Genomic DNA, 22,382 nt, shown 5'->3' on the forward strand with positions numbered 1-22,382 from the left:
AGTGAAAGATTATTGTAGGGAAAACAACACCCTCTTCAAAATTCTGCTGATTCCAGACAATGCTCCCGGCCACCCTCAGAACATCAGAGATATTAATGAGAACGTAAAAGTTGTGTTTGTGCCACCAGACACAACTTCTCTCTACAACCCATGGATCAGGGAGTCATGGGTACATTCAAGGCCTATTATCTACGGAACACATTTGCTCAGGCTGTTCAGGCTATGGATAATGAGGAGAAAGATCTCAGAACTTTATGGAAGGAATTCAATGTTCTGAACTCCATTATGAACATTGAAAAGGTGTGGAAGGAGGTGAAGAAAGAATGTATGAATGGGGTTTGGAAAACTCTGCTACAAGTGTATGAGAGCTCATTTAAAGGTTTCGATAAGGATGAAGAAATTGTGGAAATTAATAAAAAGATCTTGACACTTGGGAGAAGTTTAGATTTATAATGGAAAAAATATTGAAATATGTTGGATCCCTGCCCATGTAGGGATTAAAGGACATGAGGAAGCTGATAAAGCAGCTAAAGAAGCAGTCCGCATGGCAAGAACAAATATAAAAATCCCAATTAGTATTACATAACAGATATAAAAACAATCATTATAAAATAAATGGCAAAACATATGGAACGAGGAACCTATAAATCATAAGTTGAAACAGATTAAATCCAGCGTTGGAAAATGGAGCTTATCATGTCAGAGAGAGAGACAAACACAAGTAATTTTGATGCGTCTGTGAATAGGCCATACTCGTTTGACACATGGACACTTGATGAACAGTCCATGTGGCCGCCCTCCCGAATGCCCAGAATGCAGTGTTGATAACAGTCAAACACGTGCTGTGCGACTGTCCAAAATATAATCAACAGCGAGTACCAACCTTTGGAAATAAATCAGTGGGGGAAATTTTATCAGAATCTTATACATTTTCAGTCATCCCAATTTTATCTTTCATTAAGAAGTGTAACTTGATAGACAAAATATAAATCCAAGTAAATAATGAAAATACAGAAGCCTGTAGGGCGTTTAAAAAAAAAAAATTGTAATTCTGAATTTTAATTTTTGATTTTTATGAAATTTTATTTTATTCTTTTGAATGATTAATTATATTTTTTTTGGTATGTAGGAAATTGAGCAAATGTATTTATTGTATACATGCGTTTCAGGGTAAAACATATTTGTTATACAGTTTTTTTCTTTTAAACTTCATTTTCATTTATTCATCATCATGCGAATGACCTGTTTGGTCCCAGTTCTAGGCCTATGGCCTAGACCTGGCATTTCATCCTAATCCTTCGGGCCAGCCCTATAAGAGCTGATTAGTCAGCTCGGTGGTCTGGTTAAACTATTTGTAATAATAGATTTAGAAATTGATGAGGAAGATATCCAAGAACTTTTAGATGTGCAAGATGTAGAGCTAACGGCAGAAGACTTAATTGCACTTTCAAAAGAGAGAAAAAGAGCAGAGGAGGAAGAAGAAATTGAAGAAGAGCCCGAGTGAAAGTTTACAACAAAAGCGTTGGCAGAGGTTTTTGCCTCATTTGAACATAGACTGAAACTCTTAAGTAAAATGGATGGGAACATGGAATGGTTTGCTAAAGTTGAGAGAGCACATCAAGACGCTGTTGTATGTTACAGAGTCATTTATGAAGAGCGAAAAACACACACTATGCAACCGACAATGGAATACATCTTTAAGAGAACGACTCCAATGTCATCGCCTTCAGCCACCCCTAACCTCACCCCACCCCTTCCCTGACATTTGAGCCTCGATCCACTACATCTCTTAACAACTAATTCCTTGAAACACCTGAACTATCAGAAGAAGTAATACTGTCTGAAGAGGACTGAGTTGATGATCCTGCGGCTTTATTATCCTCCTCCTCTTGCAGTTTATACGTAGCCATGAACAGTCTGACACCGTTCTTGTTATTCAGTTTCTTTTTGTACTGAATTATCATAAGTCAATCTGCTTTGAACCTGCAGAATTAGCTGATATTAATAATTACTACTATACCGTATATGTATAGAGTATAGTGTAGGCTAGACTACTGTTTATGTATATGCAGTCCCCGATTGTACACTGGGCTAACTCTTGTTACTGTTTTTCAATTTCTTTTTATACTGAATTATCTTAACTCAATCTGCATTGAACCTGCAGAATTGGCTGACATTAATAATTACTGACGCTTTTCAAATATATTCATCAGAAATTATTTCCATAGATGGTACGACGCATGTTACCCTAGTTAAGCAGGGCACGAGATGAACAAATGATGGGTTTTTTAACCTAATCCGATCGGAAGAAATTTGGCCCCAAAACGGCAGAATAATCATAATTTGAAGGGTTTTTATTATAAAAAACTCAATAATAATGCAGTTTACTAAATGCACTTTTTGTTTTAAAATACTCGGGTATAAGCAATGCACCTACAGCATTAAAAAGTTTTAAGTATTCGGTTTTCTTATGATTTTTGACGATTTTCAACGATTTTCCGGTTCATTTGAAACGATTTTCCGTTTCTGTGCCCCTGTTCTACGAACAGGGGCACAGAAACAAGAACGGAACCCCGTTTAAATAGTGTTTTATGGGCCTTCTTATTTATAAACACGGGGATTACAGCATTCTATAGCGCTTGTCTATATATATATTTATTTACTATATATATATATTTATATTTATATATACAGGCAATTATTAACATATAAAGCGTCTAAAATAACTGATTTCTGCTTATCAGCACCGATAATTGGGTAGTGGTGCCAATATATACCCAACAGAGGTGCCGCTAACCGAAAATCGACGCTTTTCGGCGCCGATGTGCCCCGAAAATCGACGATTTTCTTTTAGCAGCGATTTTCGTTATCATCACACCATCGAATGGAACCCCCGTGTGTAACCGTTGATCTATATATATATATATATATATATATATATATATATATATATATATATATATATATATATATATATATATATATATATATATATATACTGTATATGCATATCGGCACCAAACAACACCGATTTTGGGTTAGAGGCACCTCTGTCAGGTATTTGGCGCCAATACCCAATTATCAGTGTCTAGGCGGAAATCAGCTATTTTCAGCGCCGAAAATTTTCGATTTTCATCGCTATACTGTATATATTATTTATGTATATGTATATATGTACAGCCATACCCAGACATTATGCGAGGTTTGGTTCCAGTACCCCTCGCGCAAGGTGAATTTTAGCGTAAGTTTGGCATGGTCTCAAAAAATGCTAATAAATGCTTATTTCTAAAGTTTAAACACTAAATATGACGCTAATCATGCTCCCAAATTATATTAAGTCAACTTTTAAGTGAAATTAAAGTTACCGTAATTTCATTTAAAAGTTAGCTTAATACATTACCCTTAAAAAAAGAAAAAAATGGTTGACATAAAAATAGAGAGTTCGAAGAGAATTTCTGTCTCTCGACCCTTCTGACCGATCTATTTTCAGAAGTCTTCTCAACCTCTTTTTAATAACTTTATTCTACGTCTCTTTCTCTTTGTTCTGAAATGCTTTTTCATGAACAAACAGTGCTTTTTATTTGGACTAATACAACTCTTCTTTATTATGTCTCTATGTTTTAGAACGTATTTGCCACACTGGCGCATTTACACTTTGTAGACGGTTCAGGTAAAATTAGATCAATTTAAACTATCTAATGTACAGGTAAAGACATACAGATAGTGTATAAGTTGTAAAAATGTGTGAGTACTAACTATGAACGAGAGAGAGAGAGATAAGGGTTATCCTTACTTAAGAGAGTGAAATTATTTATCAGTTATTACGGAGATTGAGAGAATAACATGAGAGAGAGAGAGAGATTGTCCTTATTTGAAATATCAAGTTATTTATGAATTATTACGGAGACAGAGAGAATAACATGAGAGAGAGAGAGAGAGAGGTTATTCTTACTTTGGATATCAAAAGATGGAAATGCATTATTTAACTTTTAAATGAAATTAAAGTTACTGTAATTTCATTTAAGTCAGCCTAATACATTACCCTTAAAAAAAGAAATAAATGGTTAACGTAAGAATATAGGAGAGTGTGAAGCTTAGTATAATATTTGTCTCTTCCCCCCATTCCACCGATCTATTTTTAGAAGTCTTCTCAACCTCGTTTTTAAAAACTTCTTTATTCTGTCTCTTTCTCTTTCTTTGTTCCGAAATGCTCTATGTCTCTGTGTTTTAGAACGGCGCATTTACAGTTTGTAAGTGGTACAGGTAAAACTAGATCAATTTAAAATTATCTACTGTACAGTTAACCCTTAAACGCCTATTGGACGTATCATACGTCGACTAAAATTGTCTGTTGGGTGCCGAGTGGACGTACCGTACGTTGACTACAAAAAATTTCAACCTTCGGTCAACTGACTCGACCGAAATGGTCGAAAAACGCAATTGTAAGCTAAAACTCATACATTCTAGTAATATTCAATCATGTACCTTCATTTTGCAACAAATTGGAAGTCTCTAGCACAATATTTTGATTTATGGTGAATTTTTGAAAAAACTTTTTTCTTACGCACGGGCGGTAACTCAGCCGAAAATTTCATAAATTCTTTCGTCATTTTGTCGTAATTTTTGCACTGTGCTATATTAGCCGTTACATAAAGTTTTATATATGAAAATGTGTGCAATTTCATGTACAATACAGCAAAATACAACCCATGGTTGTAGCTTTTATCAGTTTGGAAATATTTTCATATAAACCACGATAACTGCAAAAATTTCAACCTTCGGTCAACTTTGACTCGACCGAAATGGTAAAAACGCAATTTTAAGCTAAAACTCTTACGATCTAGTAATATTCAATCATTTACCTTCATTTTGCAACCAATTGGAAGTCTCTAGCACAATATTTTGATTTATGGTGAATTTTTGAAAAAACTTTTTCCTTACGTCCGCGCCAGAAATTCTTTCACACGTTGTCGTAATGTTTGCACTGTTTTATATTAGTCGTTACATAAAGTTTTATATATGGAAATGTGTGCAATTTCATGTAGAATACAACAGAAAATAACCCATGGTTGTAGCTTTTATCAGTTTTGAAATATTTTCATATAAATCACGATAACTGCCAAAATTTCAAGCTTCAGTCAACTTTAACTCGACCGGAATGGTAAAAACGCAATTATAAGCTAAAACTCTTACATTCTAGTAATATTCAATCATGTACCTTCATTTTGCAACAAACTGGAAGTGTCTAGCACAATATTTCGATTTATGGTGAATTTCTGAAAAAAAAAAATTTTTCCTTACGCTCTGCGCTACGTAACTTGGCCGAACATCTCAGAAATTCTTTCGTCATGTTGTCGTAATGTTTTCATCGTTTTACATTAGTCGTTACATAAACTTTTATATATGAAAATGTGTGCAATTTCATGTAGAATACAACAGAAATTAGCTCTTGGTTGTAGCTTTTATCAGTTTTGAAATATTTTCACATAAATCACGATAACTGCCAAAATTTCAACCTACAGTCAACTTTAACTCGACCAAATGGTAAAAAACGCAATTGTAAGCTAAAACTCTTACATTCTAGTAATATTCAATCGTTTACCTTCATTTTGCAATAAATTGGAAGTCTCTAGCACAATATTTCGATTTATGGTGAATTTAAAAAAACATTTTCCTTACGCTCGCGCGTAACTCGCCAACATCTCAGAAATTCTTTCGCCTCGTTGTCGTAATATTTGCACCGCTTTAAATTAGTCGTTACATAAAGTTTTATATATGAAAATGTGCGCAATTTCATGTACAATACAACAGAAAATAACTTGTGGTTGTAGCTTTTATCAGTTTTGAAATATTTCCATATAAATCACGATAAATAGAAAAAATTCGACTTTCTGTCAACTTTAACTCGACCGAAATGGTCGAAAACTGCAATTGTAAGCTAAAACACTTAGTCTAGTAATATTCAATCAATTAGCTTCATTTTTCAACAAACGGGAAGTCTCTAGCACAATGTTTCGATTTATGGTGAATTTTTTAAAAACATTTTTTACGTCCGCACGTTACTTAATTCATGCATCATTTTGTGATAATATTTTCTCTGTGTTGCTTTGATTGTTTTAAAATTTGTTATATACCAAAATCATTGCAATTTAGTGTACAATACAACTAAAAAAATTAACTCATTAGCTTTAACCGCTTTGCTTACAGCGATTTGTATACAATTATATACGAGTTTTTTTTTTTTTTCACTGTCATATATTCCAATATTTATATATGATAATGATATTTTTTAATTTCTGAGGGTTGCATACTGAACTTCAGGCAATGAAAAAAAAATGAGCCAAAATGAACTCTTAATCTTAAAAACTAAGCGTGCTGTGATTTTTTGAAAAAAACTTTTTTTCCGCTTCGGCACTAACTCACCGAATGCCGCCGGCATACGGAAGACGTTTTTGTAAATAGGGCTTCGGCGTTGAAGGGTTAAAGACATACAGAGAAACAGTAATACATAGGTTGCACTAACTATGAACTCTAGAGAGAGAGAGAGAGAACAGTTGTTCTTACTTAAAGAGAGTGAAATTTTTTTATACTCTTGAACCTATGTAATGGTTCATGGAACAGAGCATCAACAGTAATAAAAATTCTCTTGTGTGTAGTACATGTTACAATGATTTACTAATTTTCATATATTAATTAATATTAATGTAAACACATTAATATGTTATTTGACTTAGAATCCATTTAGTATACAGTACTGTATTACTATTTTGATCTGTTATCATCATAATGTGCATAAAAAAAAGCAATCGTACCACATTTGTAATGTTTACTGTCTGAGAATCAGCTGACTGAAGCTGCTCACTACTACTGAAAGAATTAGGAAAATAATTTTTTAATTGCCGAAAGAAACAAATTTAATAATGGAATTATTTTTAATTTTGTACATAAAAGTTTATGATACAGAAATTCATATTTCATTAAGAGATAGAGAGAGAGAGAGAGAGAACTGGTGTTTACTACGTATAAACGAAGTCTCAGCACATTAGCTTGGAACGAGACTAAGTCTTGATTTGACAAGCTGGTGATGAGAGAGTATACAGTAGCCTTGATTTGCTTATGTATGAAATTCAAATTTTAAATATTTTTAAGGTGATCAGAGATGAAACTTCAAGTGATAAAATATTCTCTTGTGTACTGTTATATGTGTGATAATCGTAGAGTCAGCTGCTAAACTTGTACTGAAGCACGGTCAAGTAAATCAGAGAAAGAAAAAATATGTAACATGTACCAACAGTTAGAACAGATACGGATATTGGGATTGGTTTTTTATACATATGTAGTATAATATAATAATAGAGCAGTATAGTTTATTTTGTAAGTGAAATAAAGTTTTATTGAAATTTTGCTGTTTTTTTCGTTAAAAGATTGTATACTGAGAGAGAAAGAGAGAGAGAGAGAGTTGAACTGGGGTGTTTATGCACATTGATAAGCTGTTTTGTGATTTTGTGGTATTTCAGTTTAGCATTTTATATATGTTTTGCTGTTTACATTAATATTAATATTTGAAAATTAGTTTATAATTTTTTTATCAAAAAAAATGTATTTAGTCATGAAAGTAAAAAATTTACCTTAAAAATAAAAATGAAATATACTGGAAAATCCCGTGATATAAAAAAAAATCTGCGATACAAATTTTGATATATTAAATGAAAAAATCCATGATGCAGAGAGACTGCGATGAGTGAACTGCGATATGGTGAGGAACGACTGTATATATGTATGTACAGTATACAGTAAACCCCGTGTTCACAGGGGATTCATAACACACACACACACCTGCGAATAACTAAAACCCGCAAATACTTAGAACCCTTCTAGAACTGCCTATTTTGATAGTTCAAACAGACTAAAAATGATTATACAGCTATATTATCCTACTTACGATGGGGTTAGGTTCCAAAAAAAAACCATCTTTGTTGGAAATAATGTAAGAAATACCAAAATGTATCCTGAACATAGCCTAGCCTACATTAGGGTATTTGGTACCATGTATACATATATGGTAGCCTAGCCTACACTATAAAGTATACTCTATACATACACAGTATAGTAATTATTATCAGCTAATTATGGAAGCCCATGCAAAGTGACTTGTGATAATTCAATGCAAAGAGAAATTGAATAACAAACAAGAATTAGCTTAGCTTACACTATGGTATACTGTATACATATACGGTAGCGTAGCCTACTGTACATTATACTGTACTCTATATTCACATATCTTATTATACAAACGTCAACATAACGAATATACATCTTTTCCATGGATCTTTTAAAATGTTATGCCTTAATTCACTGTATCCAGTAATTTTGTATATATTCTTATATTGCTTTTGTGTTATAAATTGCGGTCATAGCAATCAGTGTTTTGGCTTAGAAATAGTTTATGCGGTGTTTATTACACCATATTTAATTCAGTCCAGAGCGCTTTTCTTGCTTCTGGTTAGTGTAAATGTATCTCTAGGTTAGCGTAAATGTATCTCTAGATACTTTATTTATATGGGGCAAGGGTGTCTTTCGTTATAAGAAGTGTTTTTGAGTCAAAATATAGCTAAAATACGTCTCATTGTGAAATTAATTTATCAATTATTTTTGTGTAAAAAAATTCAAGATTCTGTTCGCTATTTTCATGTGATTTCAGCATAATACGAGCTTTACGTATTTATTGTTTATCTGCGTAAAAATAACAGTAATGCGTTCTTTCATGCCTAATAGTTTTGATTAAAATACTTTCGCTCCCATTTTAATTACGATCAAGTTTCATCCGTGTTGCCGATGCACGATAATTTACAGTATAGTCATTAGCAGCTTGAACATTGTTTTCTCAGCTTCAGCTACAACTTGCAGCTTAAATTTATCAGTATATTTCTTGATGATCTTTTATCCATATGAGTAAGGGTAAGGCAGTCCCTGGTTTACGATGGGGGTTCCATTTTTATGCCGCGTTGTAAATCGAAAAATCATCTAAAATCCTACGAAAACCTTACTTTTAATGCTTTGGGTGTATTGAAAATGATGTAAGCTGCATTTTTATTGAGTTTTCATAAAAAAAACCTCCAAATTTTTATTATTCTGCCATTTTTGAGCCCTATTTCTTCCGCCGGATCGACTGTAGATGATACTTTCTTACTTTTTACTGAAGAATGTCATGCCCAGTTTGTTTTTAGATTTTATCAACTCGTTTCATCCCAATATTACTTTTACTATGGAAAAAGAATGTAATGGTTGCATTTCCTTTTTAGATATTTTAGTCTCCCGTTCTGAGGGAAATTTTATGACTGGCATTTTTAGAAAGAAAACGTTTACTGGCCTTGAGTTAAACTTTTTTAGCCATTGCCCCCTTGTTTTCAAGGCTAATTCGTGTAGAACTCTGATTCATTGAGCCTTTTCCCTCTGCTCCGACTGGAATAACTTTCACCTGGAAGTTCAGTTTTTAGATATGTATTTTAAGAATAATTGCTATCCCTTGAACATGTTCAATAAAATCGTTAAAGAATTTTTAGACAATATTAAGCCAAAATCTGTAGTCTGCACCGTTCCCAAAAAGATAATGTATGTTTCTCTACCCTTCACTAACGATTCTGTCCCAATCAAACAAAAGTTATTGTCACTTGAGCCATCTGTATCCGTATGTTGACTTCAGATTTACTTTTAATAACCCTCTTACAATCGTAAGACTGTTCCGCGTGAGACACCGTCCTGGAGTTGATGCGTACCTGCATTGTTTACAAGTTTAATTGTAAGCAATAGGGGTGTCAGCCACAGAACAGGCTTAGCTTTAAGCAAAAAAGAAAATAGTCCACTGTTGACATCAGACAACCAGGTTCCTACCAGTCATATACTAGTCACCCACCAGTCAAGTACTAATACCTCTTCAGTCACATACAATACAGTGATTTTCAAATACTCGGACAAACAAAAAACAGCCATTTGCTTCCCTTTTTAGTGTCCCTCCATATTAAACAACAGTCACCAACACTCAATAGCCAAACCACCTCTGTTCCATTGTTTGTTGCATAGTTTGCTTTTTTCTTGTTGCTTTTTCTCCACACCATTTCACCCTCTTCCATTCGCTGTCTTCTAACTCGCCCAGTTGTCATTAACTACGACATGAACAATATAGGTTCTCCAGTATTTTTGTACTACATTATCATTTTTATTATTTTATTGTCTCTCTCTCTCTCTCTCTCTCTCTCTCTCTCTCTCTCTCTCTCTTTATCTCTCTCTCTCTCTTTTTATATTTTATTTAGACGATTTCTTATTACTTATTCATTGCTCTTCTGCAGTTAATTTAGTTTTTATGTTCCTTTTTTACTTTATATTATTATGTATTTGAAAGTTTTGTCAATTATAACTGTTTTAATACTTTTAGATTTAATCAATCAGTATAGTTTTCTTACTGTTTCTTTTTGTTTTTTATGTCATTCTATAGATAAGTGACCTTGATGATGGGAAAAGTTGTGTATTCCCGAAAGCTCGGCTGTGCCTCTGTTAATTTTTAAGAAATAATAATGTCTGCAATTTTACCACGTCTTCTGGCTATCCTGTTCCTACTTAATTTAAGATTTATTTTTTAAATGCTTACCTCTCCATTACTGTATATAAATTGCTCTCCCTACCTCCCACATTCAAAGCGGACAGAAGTAGACTGAAGGCTACGGGTGTTTGTAGCTATTAGTCCCCTTGGTGGGGGTGGGGGAAGTAGATGGATAGAAGAAGGATATTCGTAGAAAATTGAGTGTTCTAATTTTTTCTTTTGACCTGTTGAACTCCTGCTGGTGCAGAAGTAAAAGCTATATAGTGGAGAGGTAAGTACTTAAAAAATAAATCTTAAATTAAGTATTAATATTTTTTTTCCATCAGAGAGGAATTACAAGAGAAATATGAAGGTCGATTGGAGAAGGAGATCAGTGGACCCCAGTTTGAGATCATCAGCAAGATATTCAAAGGGATGTGCAACCGTAAAATTGTTACACCAGGAAACTTCATGGGGTAAGTATTTTTTATTTTTTGTAGAAATTGGTGTTGACTGCATTATCAGATTAAACTTGTGCTTTTTTTTTTTATTCAAAGGAAAACAGCTTTATCTTGATGTGTTCTATCACATTTAAAGATTTACGTGTGTTTCTCCAGTTATGGATATGGTAAAAATAGAGTACAATCTTTCCTTTGTAGCAATTATGGTTAGGGAGCATGTACACCATCCTTGTTGAAATTCTCATTGTGCTTTATTTTTTATTTAAAATTGCGAGGAGCTATATCAAGTGAAGAGCTTTATGAAGAAGTGTAGTTAGGCTTCATCATCCAGCTCTGTCCCCAAACTTGGTGACCATCTGCAGTTTATAATGAGTGAAATTCAGCTAGATATTCATTCTGTTGGGCATTTTGAGACTATTATACTACTTGGAAATATTAAGCTTACAACCAGCACCCAATTACCTGCAACCTCCAAAACTAGTGACCATTGAATATCTTTTTGAGGTGGGTGACCAGTTGTACAACTGGTGGTCAACCAATGGGTGACTGATGGGTAGAGTCTCCCACAAGTCCACTGTTGGTCTGTCACCAGGTGGAGACATCAGACAACCAGGTTCCTACCAGTCATATACTAGTCACCCACCAGTCAAGTACTAATACCTCTTCAGTCAAATACCAATGCCCACCAGTCATATATAGTCACCCACCAGTCAAGTACTAATACCCGTTCAGTCAAATACGAAGTGCCCACCAGTCATATACTAGGCACCCACTAATTGCATTAGGTTGGCAACCATCACTTCTTTTGACTAGCTGCCCATCACCACCTAACCAGTTGTTGATGGCCTTTGATGTTGTCAGTGGTCTCCCCTGTTAAAGATAGTAGAAATTGGTGAGAATCAGTGAGGGGTGGATGAGTTTTAGCAAGGATTGGATGGTGAGGGCCTGGGATTAAGGTACAGAGTCAGGTGAGAGAACAGTGTCTCCATAATGTGGAGTTGATATTATTAAGGACTTAAAGTGCCGTTTATGATAAAATCATAAAAAGTAAAAATGAAATCTGACATTTCACATACATATAGTTTATGCAAAAATAGTATGCTTCTGAATGCTGAGGAGAAAGCTGCAGGGGTATATAATTCATGTCAGTGGAGTCAGTGACCGGTGCAACAGGTCAGCAATCACTGTCGACCTGTTTCAACCACACGGCCATCATTTACTATAAAGTTGGCCACTGGTGTTGAATCAGTAGATGATTGTCATCTGTCCACCAACTGGTAGCAGACCAGTTGCCCAATGAAGGCTGACCACTCACCAACTGCCAGAAATCACCTTATTACCAAATCAGTCTTATGGAGATCTGTACCTTTCAGCAAGCTTTTGTACAATCATGGGAAACCTCCCACAGCCTTTTTGCAACCTGTAGTCAGAAACTGGTTGTAAGCCCAGTGTGACTGGGACTTGACTGTATTTGGGTTATTGCCAAATCATGCAGATTACTGGCTTTGTGGTTGAATGAAGAGTGAGCTGGTGAATATACAGTTTCTTGAAGTAATTACGCTCAAAATGATTTCTTTGGTGTTTTTTGAAGATATTTCTTGCTGAAAGATTCTTGCATAATCCTTTGCCCCCCTAAATAAAATTTTCTGTATTTTACTCTTATTTGTTCCTACAAAATACAGACCTTCTTTTATACAGTATTCCTCAACACAAGCTGGAATGGTCATTGAGCTTGTAATAAGGTCATTTACTGGTGGTTGTAGGGGGTTGATTGGGGGAATACCCCTCACCTTCCATCCTTAGTCTCTTGTTCTTCGGCTGTCGCCACATGAGGACAACTTGATGCACTCCTAACTGCTAAATTGAACTTTTGATTTTTGTTTTGAGTTTTTTATGTTTAAGAGCTTTTTCCAGGGAAGTGGAGGGTGTTAGGATGGAACCTTCATCCCTTTCTCCTTACTTTAGCAGCATCTAAGCCCAAAATATCAGGTGGGTTAAGCCAGATACAGGTAACTGTGCTTCAAACACCTAGTCGTGTCATAGTTCCTTAGATTCATCTCCCCCTACTCTCCCTTTTAACAAGGGGGAGGGAGCAATTGGTAGAGCTAATTCTCGACTCATTATATGGTATTAGTCAGAATTATCTGCCCTCTGACTTTGCTAACTCCCTATGGTGTGTTTTATGGCTCTCAAATGTTTTCCTTACTTGAGTGCCTTCTCTGAAGTAGTCTTATTCATGCATGGCCCTACTGGTCTGTTGTCCCATATACCAAAGTTAAGTATACCTTAGTTTAACCAGACCACTGAGCTGATTAACAGCTCTCCTACGGCTGTCCCGAAGGATTAGATTTATTTTACATCTAAGAACCAGTTGGTTACCTAGTAACGGGACCTACAGCATATTGTGGAATCTGAACCACATTATAGTGAGAAATGAACTTCTATCACCAGAAATAGATTCCTCTAATTCTTCATTGGCCGGTCGGAGATTCAAATTCACGGCCAGCAGTGTTGACTGAGAACAGAACCAACTCTTCCAATGAAGAACTGTCCCATATACCAGACTGAGTTGGAAGTTACAGGAGTCATCTCATCCCATGCACATAACAAGACTGGGTGCATGACAAATTCCGGGTAGGATTCAACTCCAGTCAGTTGTCAGAGATGACCCCCTCCCCCAGGAGTAAGTCTCTTATATGAAAGGTAATTTTGTTTTTATATTTCCATAGTAACAAATAACAAATTTTGTAAGTAATTGTGTTTTTCATATAAGTAACTTACCAAGTAATTGCTGGCAGTTCCCGCATACCGGCAGTGTCAGTTAACGGCAATCCACTTTTACAGCGCTTGTCTAGCAACACCGCTAACTGGATTTTCAGTGCTGATCTTTGGTTAGCAGCGCCCATCTCTGGTTAATGGCACATATATAAGGTTAATGGCTCTGTTAAGCGGGTTATTTGTGGTATTATCGCCGATTTTCAGTTAGCGGCACTCGGCCGGGAATGGAACCCTTGCCGTTAACCAGGGACTGCCTGTACATAGCTATAGTTCTAACTCTCATGGCAGCTTTTATTTAAAAATTCACGGTAGCGCTTCGATAGATTAGTGTAGGTGACAAGCTCCGCCCACCAACAGGAGTACTGGAAACGCCGTAGCAGAAAACCTCATTTTGTTTCTGCCGGCTCTTGAGTAACATCGGTGGTTTGCTGTAGCTTTTGTTTACTGATTTTTGGTTGTATGGCTGGATTTCAATGAAGTATTATCGCTTATTTGAGTAATCTTCAAGCTTTAATAGCTTTCAGGATCATTTTTTCTAGTTCTGTGGTTATGATTACAGTAAACCCCTTGTATTTGTGGTCTCACAATTTGCGAATTTCGCTATGGAACATATACAGGCAGTCCCAGGTTAACAGCAATCTGGTTTTACGGGGCTTGTCTAGCGACGGAAATTGGCAATTGGCAATTTTTGGCGCCAAAAATCACAGATATCCGCTTAACGGCGCTGATAATTGGGTATTGGCACTGATACATACCTAATGGAGGTGCTGATAAGCCCTGAAATTCGCCAAAAAAAGTGCAAAAATCACCCGATTTTCGGTTAGTGGCAATTTCCGGCTATCATCACACCCTCAGAACGCAACCCCTGCCGATAATGCTCGAGTTACGATAATCCGGTTTTGCGGTGGGGTAAGCAATTAATACCGATACAACAATATTTATAAAATATTTTTAAATTTCGCGCAGGCGCAGGTAATAGCGTACAGTCAGGCAGCGAGAGAGACCAAATTACAATAGACCAACTTCTTTTCCTCAATCTCTTTATCCCATCTTCTAGTTAAAAAAGTAAAAGAGAACGATAAAAGTATTGTTAGCAACGTTATACTCTTGCGTAAATGCTTACAGCCTTTAACAGTCGAAAGAGAAACTTTGTTGTGCTTATAACTGAATTGGATAACAACAGCCATTTGGCTTGTATTTCAACCATCGTACAGTAGTAAACAATTACTGTAGTTATAGTACAAATGACATTTAGTAGAATAGGACTGATATATTTTTACATTATACCCTTATTCGGTATGGATAAAAGATCGGCAAGGAAATATACTGGTAAATTTAACCCTTAGACGCCTGTTGGACGTGGCAAACGTTGACTAAAATTGTCTGTTGAATGCCGAGTGGACGTAGCAAACGTCGACTACAATTTCAACCTTAGGTCAACTTTGACTCGACCGAAATGGTCGAAAAACGCAATTGTAAGCTAAAACTCTTACATTCTAGTAATATTCAATCATGTACCTTCATTTTGCAACAAATTGGAAGTCTGTAGCACAATATTTCGATTTATGGTGAATTTTTGAAAAAAACTTTTTTCTTACGCCCGTGCGGTAACTCGGCCGAAAATTTCAGAAATTCTTTCGTCATTTTGTCGTAATTTTTGCACTGTTCTATATTAGCCATTACATAAAGTTTTATATATGAAAATGTGCGCAATTTCATGTACAATACAACAGAAAATAACTCATGGTTGTAGCTTTTATCAGTTTTGAAATATTTTCATATAAATCACGATAACTGCCAAAATTTCAACCTTCGGTCAACTTTGACTCGACCGAAATGGTAAAAAAATGCAGTTGTAAGCTAAAACTCTTACATTCTAGTATAATATTCAATCATTTACTTTCATTTTGCAACCAATTGGAAGTCTTTAGCACAATATTTCGATTTATGGTGAATTTTTAAAAAAACTTTTTCCTTACGTCCACGCTCCAGAAATTCTTTCGTCACGTTGTCGTAATGTTTGCACTGTTTTATATTAGTCGTTACATAAAGTTTTATATATGGAAATGTGCGCAATTTCATGTAGAATACAGTAGAAAATAACTCATGGTTGTAGCTTTTATCAGTTTTGAAATATTTTCATATAAATCACGATAACTGCCAAAATTTCAAGCTTTGGTCAACTTTAACTCGACCGAAATGGTAAAAAAACGCAATTATAAGCTAAAACTCTTACATTCTAGTAATATTCAATCATGTACCTTCATTTTGCAACAAACTGGAAGTGTCTAGCACAATATTTCGATTTATGGTGAATTTCTGAAAAAAAAAAAAAAATTTTCCTTACGTCTGCGCGCGGTAACTCGGCCGAACATCTCAGAAATTCTTTCGTCATGTTGTCGTAATGTTTTCGTCGTTTTACATTAGTCGTTACATAAACTTTTATATATGAAAATGTGTGCAATTTCATGTAGAATACAACAGAAATTAGCTCTTGGTTGTAGCTTTTATCAGTTTTGAAATATTTTCACATAAATCACGATAACTGCAAAATTTCAACCTACAGTCAACTTTAACTCGACCGAAATGGTAAAAAAACGCAATTGTAAGCTAAAACTCTTACATTCTAGTAATATTCAATCGTTTACCTTCATTTTGCAATAAATTGAAAGTCTCTAGCACAATATTTCGATTTATGGTGAATTTAAAAAAAAAAAATTTCCTTACGTCTGCGCGGTAACTCAGCCGAACATCTCAGAAATTCTTTCGTCTCGTTGTCGTAATATTTGCACCGTTTTATATTAGTCGTTACATAAAGTTTTATATATGAAAATGTGTGCAATTTCATTTACAATACAACAGAAAATAACTCGTGGTTGTAGCTTTTATCAGTTTTGAAATATTTTCATATAAATCACGATAAATAGAAAAAATTCGACTTTCAGTCAACTTTAACTCGACCGAAATGGTTGAAAACTGCAATTGTAAGCTAAAACACTTACAGTCTAGTAATATTCAATCAATTAGCTTCATTTTTCAACAAACGGGAAGTCTCTAGCACAATATTTTGATTTATGGTGAATTTTTGAAAAAAAAAAATTCTTACGTCCGCACGTTACGAATTCATGCATCATTTTGTGATAATATTTTCTCTGTGTTGCTTTGATTGTTTTAAAATTTGTTATATACCAAAATCATTGCAATTTAGTGTACAATACAACTAAAAAAAATTAAGTCATTAGCTTTAACCGGTTTGCTTACAGCGATTTGTATACATTATATACTGAGTTTTTTTTTTTTCGCTGTCATATTCCAATATTTATATATGATAATGATATTTTTTTTAATTTCTGATGGTTGCATACTAAACTTCAGGCAATGACAAAAAAAATGAGCCAAAAATGAACTCTTAATCTTAAAAACTAAGTGTACTGTAATTTTTTTAAAAATTTTTTTTCCGCTTCGGCGCTAACTCACCGAACGCCGCCGGCATACGGAAGACGTTTTTGTAAATAGGGCTTCGGCGTTAAAGGGTTAAGCTGCAAGTTAAAGCTGAAGCTGAGAAAACAATTTTCAAGCTGTTAAAGATTATAAATTATCATGCATCAGCAACATGGATGAAACTCGACTGTAATTAAAATTGGAGAGAAAGTATTTTAATCAAAACTACTGGGCATGAAAGAACACATATTACTGCTATTTTTATGCCAATAAACGATAAATATGTAAAGCTCGTATTATGATGAAATGAAGTGAAAATAGCGAGTGGAATCTTGATTTTTTTACACAAAACAAACATGCCCTCAAACGGCCGTCACCTGTTAACAAAAAAAATAGCTAAATTAATTTCACAATGAGACGTATGTGTTATATTTTGACTTAAAAACACTTTGTATAATGAAAAATAACCTTGCCTCATATAAACAAAGTATCTAGAGATTCATTTACGGTAACTAGAAGCAAGAAAAGCACCCTGAACTGAGTTAAATACAGCAAAATAAACTTACCTTGTAATCGATTTCCAAACCAAAACATTGACCGCTATGATCGCAATTTTTAATACAAAAGCAATATAAGAATATATATACAATATTACTGGATACAGTGAATTAAAGCATAACATTTTAAAAGATCCGTGGGAAAGGTGCATATTCGTTATGTTGATGTTTGTATAATACAATATTGTGTGAATATAGAGTACAGTATACTGTAGGCTAGGCTACCGCAATTAGCTGATATTAATAATTACTATACAGTGTATGTATAGAGTATACTTTATAGTGTAGGCTAGGCTACCATATATGTACACATGGTACTGAGTACCCTAGTGTAGGCTAGGCTATATTCGAGATACTTTTTTTCAAACAAACGATGGGTTTTTTGGAACCTAACCCCATCGTAAGTAGGATAGTACCTGTATAAGTATTTTTAGTTTTTTTGCATGTTTGAACTATCAAAGTAGTCAGATCTAAGTGTTTTTAGAAGGGATCTAAGTATTCGCGGATTTTAGCTATTCGCCGGGGATTGTGGTATGCATCCCCCGCGGATACGACTTTTTAACTGTATGTCTGATTCAAGTTCACCTTTTTTCCTATTGTAGCAAAAGTTGGAAACCAGTTTAATCAATCTTCATATGATTCTCATACAATTTGCAGTAAATCTAGGGGGCAGAAGTATAGTAGGGAGAAAACTTGTGCTAAATGTTATGGTTAGCAAGAGTAGGTACTTGATCTTAACTAGACAAGTTAGAGAGGGATAGAAAGGAAAGCGGTCTCTAGAAACTAGAAACGGGCTTCCTTTAGCCTAGGAGTCTACCCTAGCCTAGGTTAGAAGATCACTCTGCTATTCCTTCTTCCCCCTGTCCTCCCTTTTTTCTCCTGCTTCTAGCCCTCTTATTTTTAATCCACCTACTCCTGCACCTGGCTCCTTTGCTTCTAACCCTTGTCATTGCCAGTCTCAAGTCTAGGTTAACAAGAAATTGACCTAGTGGTGATATAGTGAAGTGGAGGTGGTGGCTACTTGCCCCGCTGATTCTCCTTGGCAAAGGTCCCTGTCAGACCCCCAAACCTGGGAGGAGTCATACCAGAGGTCCAAGGGAGGTCGGTGGAGTTTGCCCACGGGTAGTTGCCCCCTCAGTCGAACCTGTTGCATGTTCCCAGGTATCAGCAGACAACAGCTGGAAAGGTGTCTTGACAGGAGAAAGTGTTGTGCAAGTGGAGGAGGTGGCTGCTTATGCCGCCGATTCTCCTAGATGAAGGTCTCTGTCATACTCCCCTAAACGTGGGAGGAGTCATACCTGAGGTCCAAGGGAGGTCGGTGGGGTTTGCCCACAGGTAGTCACCCCCCTTCAGTCAAGCCTGTTGATCGACCCCAAGCTTCGACAGACAACCATTGAAAAGGCATCTCTATGGATGTGCGTCAGTTGTCATTTAACTCTCAAGACTCCAGCACTGACTTGGAAGCACCCCAAGCACTTTAGATTCACCTCGTCCATTGAAGAGGCACGCAGGCGATGCTGGCCGCTCTTCCCCGCTGCCCAGTTAGCGGTTTGAGGGGCCAGGCACAGTCCTCAATGTTCCTGCAGCACATGGGACAGTCCAGATTATTTCTCCCCTGAGCATACTTCTTTTGGGCGCCAGTATCTGGCTCCAAGTGCCCAACGATCCCTCGCAGGCGCCTGTGGTCTTCGTTCAGATGCCCATCTCTTCACGAGTGTCCACTGCCAGTTTCTGAGCGCCTGGTGTCAGCTCCCAAGCGCTCGGCGCCAGTTACGCCTGCTTCTGAGTGCCCGGCATCAGTTCCCAAGTGTCTGGCACCAGCTCCTAAGGACCCAGCGCCAACCCTTCAGTATCATTCTCCTGCTCAGAGCGCCAAGCGCCTGTTTCTGATTGCGGGTTTCCTAGCCTCTGCAGCTCTCCTTCAGTTTTTGGGCAAGCTTTCCTACCCTTTTTTGGCTCCTGCTACCCCTGGTCTCATCTACCTCGACCTTCCTTATGAGGAGCCACCCAGATGACAGACCTAGGCTCCCCACATGGTGCTTTCCTCGTCTTCTAGGAGGCACTGAAGGAGATTGAAGTTTGGTTTTCTGCTAAGAGCGAATGAGGTAAGGCCTCCTTTGTTTTTCCTCCTGTGCGCTATTCCATAAGAGGTTTCTTACTTACACCACTACTCTGCGTTTTCGTCGACAAAAATTATGTTTTTTGTTGGCAGAACTTGACCTCCTTGTCAAGACCTGAGTTGTTAGAATTTTGAAGTTTCTTAGACTGGATGGTGAGAGCGCTAGCCAAGAAGATTGAAGATTGCAATAGTTTGTGGAGACCACCTCGGACTGGCTAGGAGTCCTTTCTCATGCAGACTAACCATCAGGGATGGCTCTCTTGAACTTTCAGCTCTTTTCTCTTTGGGGGTTTTGAAGGAAAGAGATTTTTGGTGCTGCCATTCCACTAAAGGAGTTACTCAAACCCAGAAGTCAGTCCTTCAATAAAAGTCGACTTAGGACCTTCCGGCACATCCTTCCAAACCCCGCCAAGGATTAGTCTGCATTTGTTTCTAAGGCTCTCCTCTCCAGCAACATCCCTTTCGTGGAAGTAATCCCAAGACCAGTCTAGGACCCTCTCCAATGTCCGCTTCTCGACTGGAAAGTTTCTGGGACGTGGTCTCCGGAAGAACAGGACCTTTACATCGACGTCTGAGAGCTGAAAGCTATTCACTTAGGGCTTCAGTGCTTCTTGACCCTAGTTCACAACAAGACAGTGGCAGTCCATTCAGACAATACCACAGCCCTAATTTACATACAAAGCGAGGCGGCTCTCACTCTTTTTCTCTCTGCCAGACAGCGAGAGACCTTCTACTGTGGACAGATCAAATCGAGTGTCTAGTCATTTGATTTTTTCAGGGTAAACTAAATTCTGACAGACAAGCTGAGCCATTGAATGGGAGGTCCTTCCCACCGAGTGGACCTTGGATCCCCTGGTCTATTGGGATCTGCAGTACTATGGGGCAGGCCAACATTGGACCTGTATGCCACCTCAAGGAATCATTGCCTTCCTCTTTTTTGTTCTCAGGCCCTGGGAGCCCTAGCATGGGCAGCAGACGCCATGCAGCAAGATTGGTCCCACTTGCAACAAGAACTATCAAGGTGAGCTCAAGTCCTGTGCACAAGTGGGACCCAGTCTTCTCGAGTCTTGGGAGAAGTGGAGTATCAGAGGGACAGAACAGTAGATTGTCAAGGTTCTGAGGGAGGGGTTCTCCATTGTGTTCATGGAGAGCCCTCCTTTGGTCCCTTCTCTCTTCATTTTGATGGCCTACGCAAGAGGCTGGGGAAAACATTCGGCCCTTTTGGAGGCAGTCTCCTCTCTCCTTCGACGGGGAGTCATAGAAGAAGTTGAGGACGTCAACTCAGAGGACTTCTACTACTGTCTGTTTGTGCAAGATGCGGGCGTCAACTTACTAGCTGCGTCTTCCATGTTAAGTGGGCGATTTTCCAAAGTTAGTGTCTCAGACTCAACATCTCTTCTGAGATGCCTGTGACCCAAGTACGGATTTCCTTCTTTATCCTAGATCTAGGAATCCTTCGTCTTCCAACATTAAGGGGTTTTGAGCTGCGTTTAGCTCAGTGTTTAAACACTGGGGTCCTGAATCTTGTGTCAATCCCAAATCTTAATGACCTTGTCAAGTCTTTTGGTATGTCTAAGCAGGAAGGAAGATCCGGTCTCCTGGAACCTGGATATTGAAGTAACTGACAAGTCCTGTTTTTCAATCCCTTCGTTCCTCTTCTCAGAGAAACCTTACTCAGAAGATTCTCCTCCTCGTGGCCTTGGCTACTGCTTACATATTAGCAAGTTCCAAGACATTGATAAGGAGTAAATTTTTTCACAAGGAGATGCAGTTTGCTTCTTTACCCATGGATTTGTAGCCAAGAAAAAGGACACTTTCAATCCCTGGCCCCATCCTTTCTCCATTAAGACCTTAACGGATACCTTGGCCCTGAGGAAGAAGAGAGTTCTTTGTCGAAGAGAGTTCTTTGTCCTGCTAGGGCTTTTAGGTGTTACCTGAGCAGGACTGAGAAGATCAGAGGACCATCCAGTAACCTCTGGTGCTCTGTCAAGAACCTGTCTCACCCTCTGACTTAGAACACATTGTCCTTATTCATCAGAGACTTAATTTCTGAGGCACACTCTCAGATTCAGAAGGGTATTTTGCTTACCTTTACAGTGAAAGCCCATGACGTATTTCTGAGGCACACACTCAGATTCAGAAGGGTATTTTGCTTACCTTTACAGTGAAAGCTCATGACGTCAGGACAGTCTTTGACTAATTAGCTTTCAGGCACATATGTCACTCCCATTCTGCAATGAACCCACTGGAAGTGCGAACCGATCTTCGCGTCACACCTTTTGTAACTTTTGAAGGAAGTTGAAACGATGTTTGAAAATTGAAGTATCTTGGCTGGCATGGTATTGGGTGAGGAAGCATAGGAATCTGTCTCTTCTCCTACTATCTCTTTTCCTTAAAATATGGTGTCGAATTTTTGGTAGCCAGGGGGTACAGTGTACCTGGAATACCCA

At 37.1% G+C, this 22,382-nt stretch overlaps 1 protein-coding gene across 2 annotated transcripts in view; it reads left to right on the top strand.

Moving 5' to 3' along the window:
- Positions 1-22,382, top strand: part of Ssrp (structure specific recognition protein) — a 118,442-nt gene that overhangs the window by 35,350 nt on the left and 60,710 nt on the right. For both annotated transcript variants that reach the window (XM_067133971.1, XM_067133982.1), the window contains exon 7: positions 10,924-11,052. In XM_067133971.1, the coding sequence (XP_066990072.1) occupies positions 10,924-11,052 (129 nt within the window). The remainder of the gene's footprint in view (positions 1-10,923; positions 11,053-22,382) is intronic.

Source organism: Macrobrachium rosenbergii, chromosome 3, assembly GCF_040412425.1.
Source record: "Macrobrachium rosenbergii isolate ZJJX-2024 chromosome 3, ASM4041242v1, whole genome shotgun sequence".
Taxonomy (NCBI): Eukaryota; Metazoa; Arthropoda; class Malacostraca; order Decapoda; family Palaemonidae; genus Macrobrachium; species Macrobrachium rosenbergii.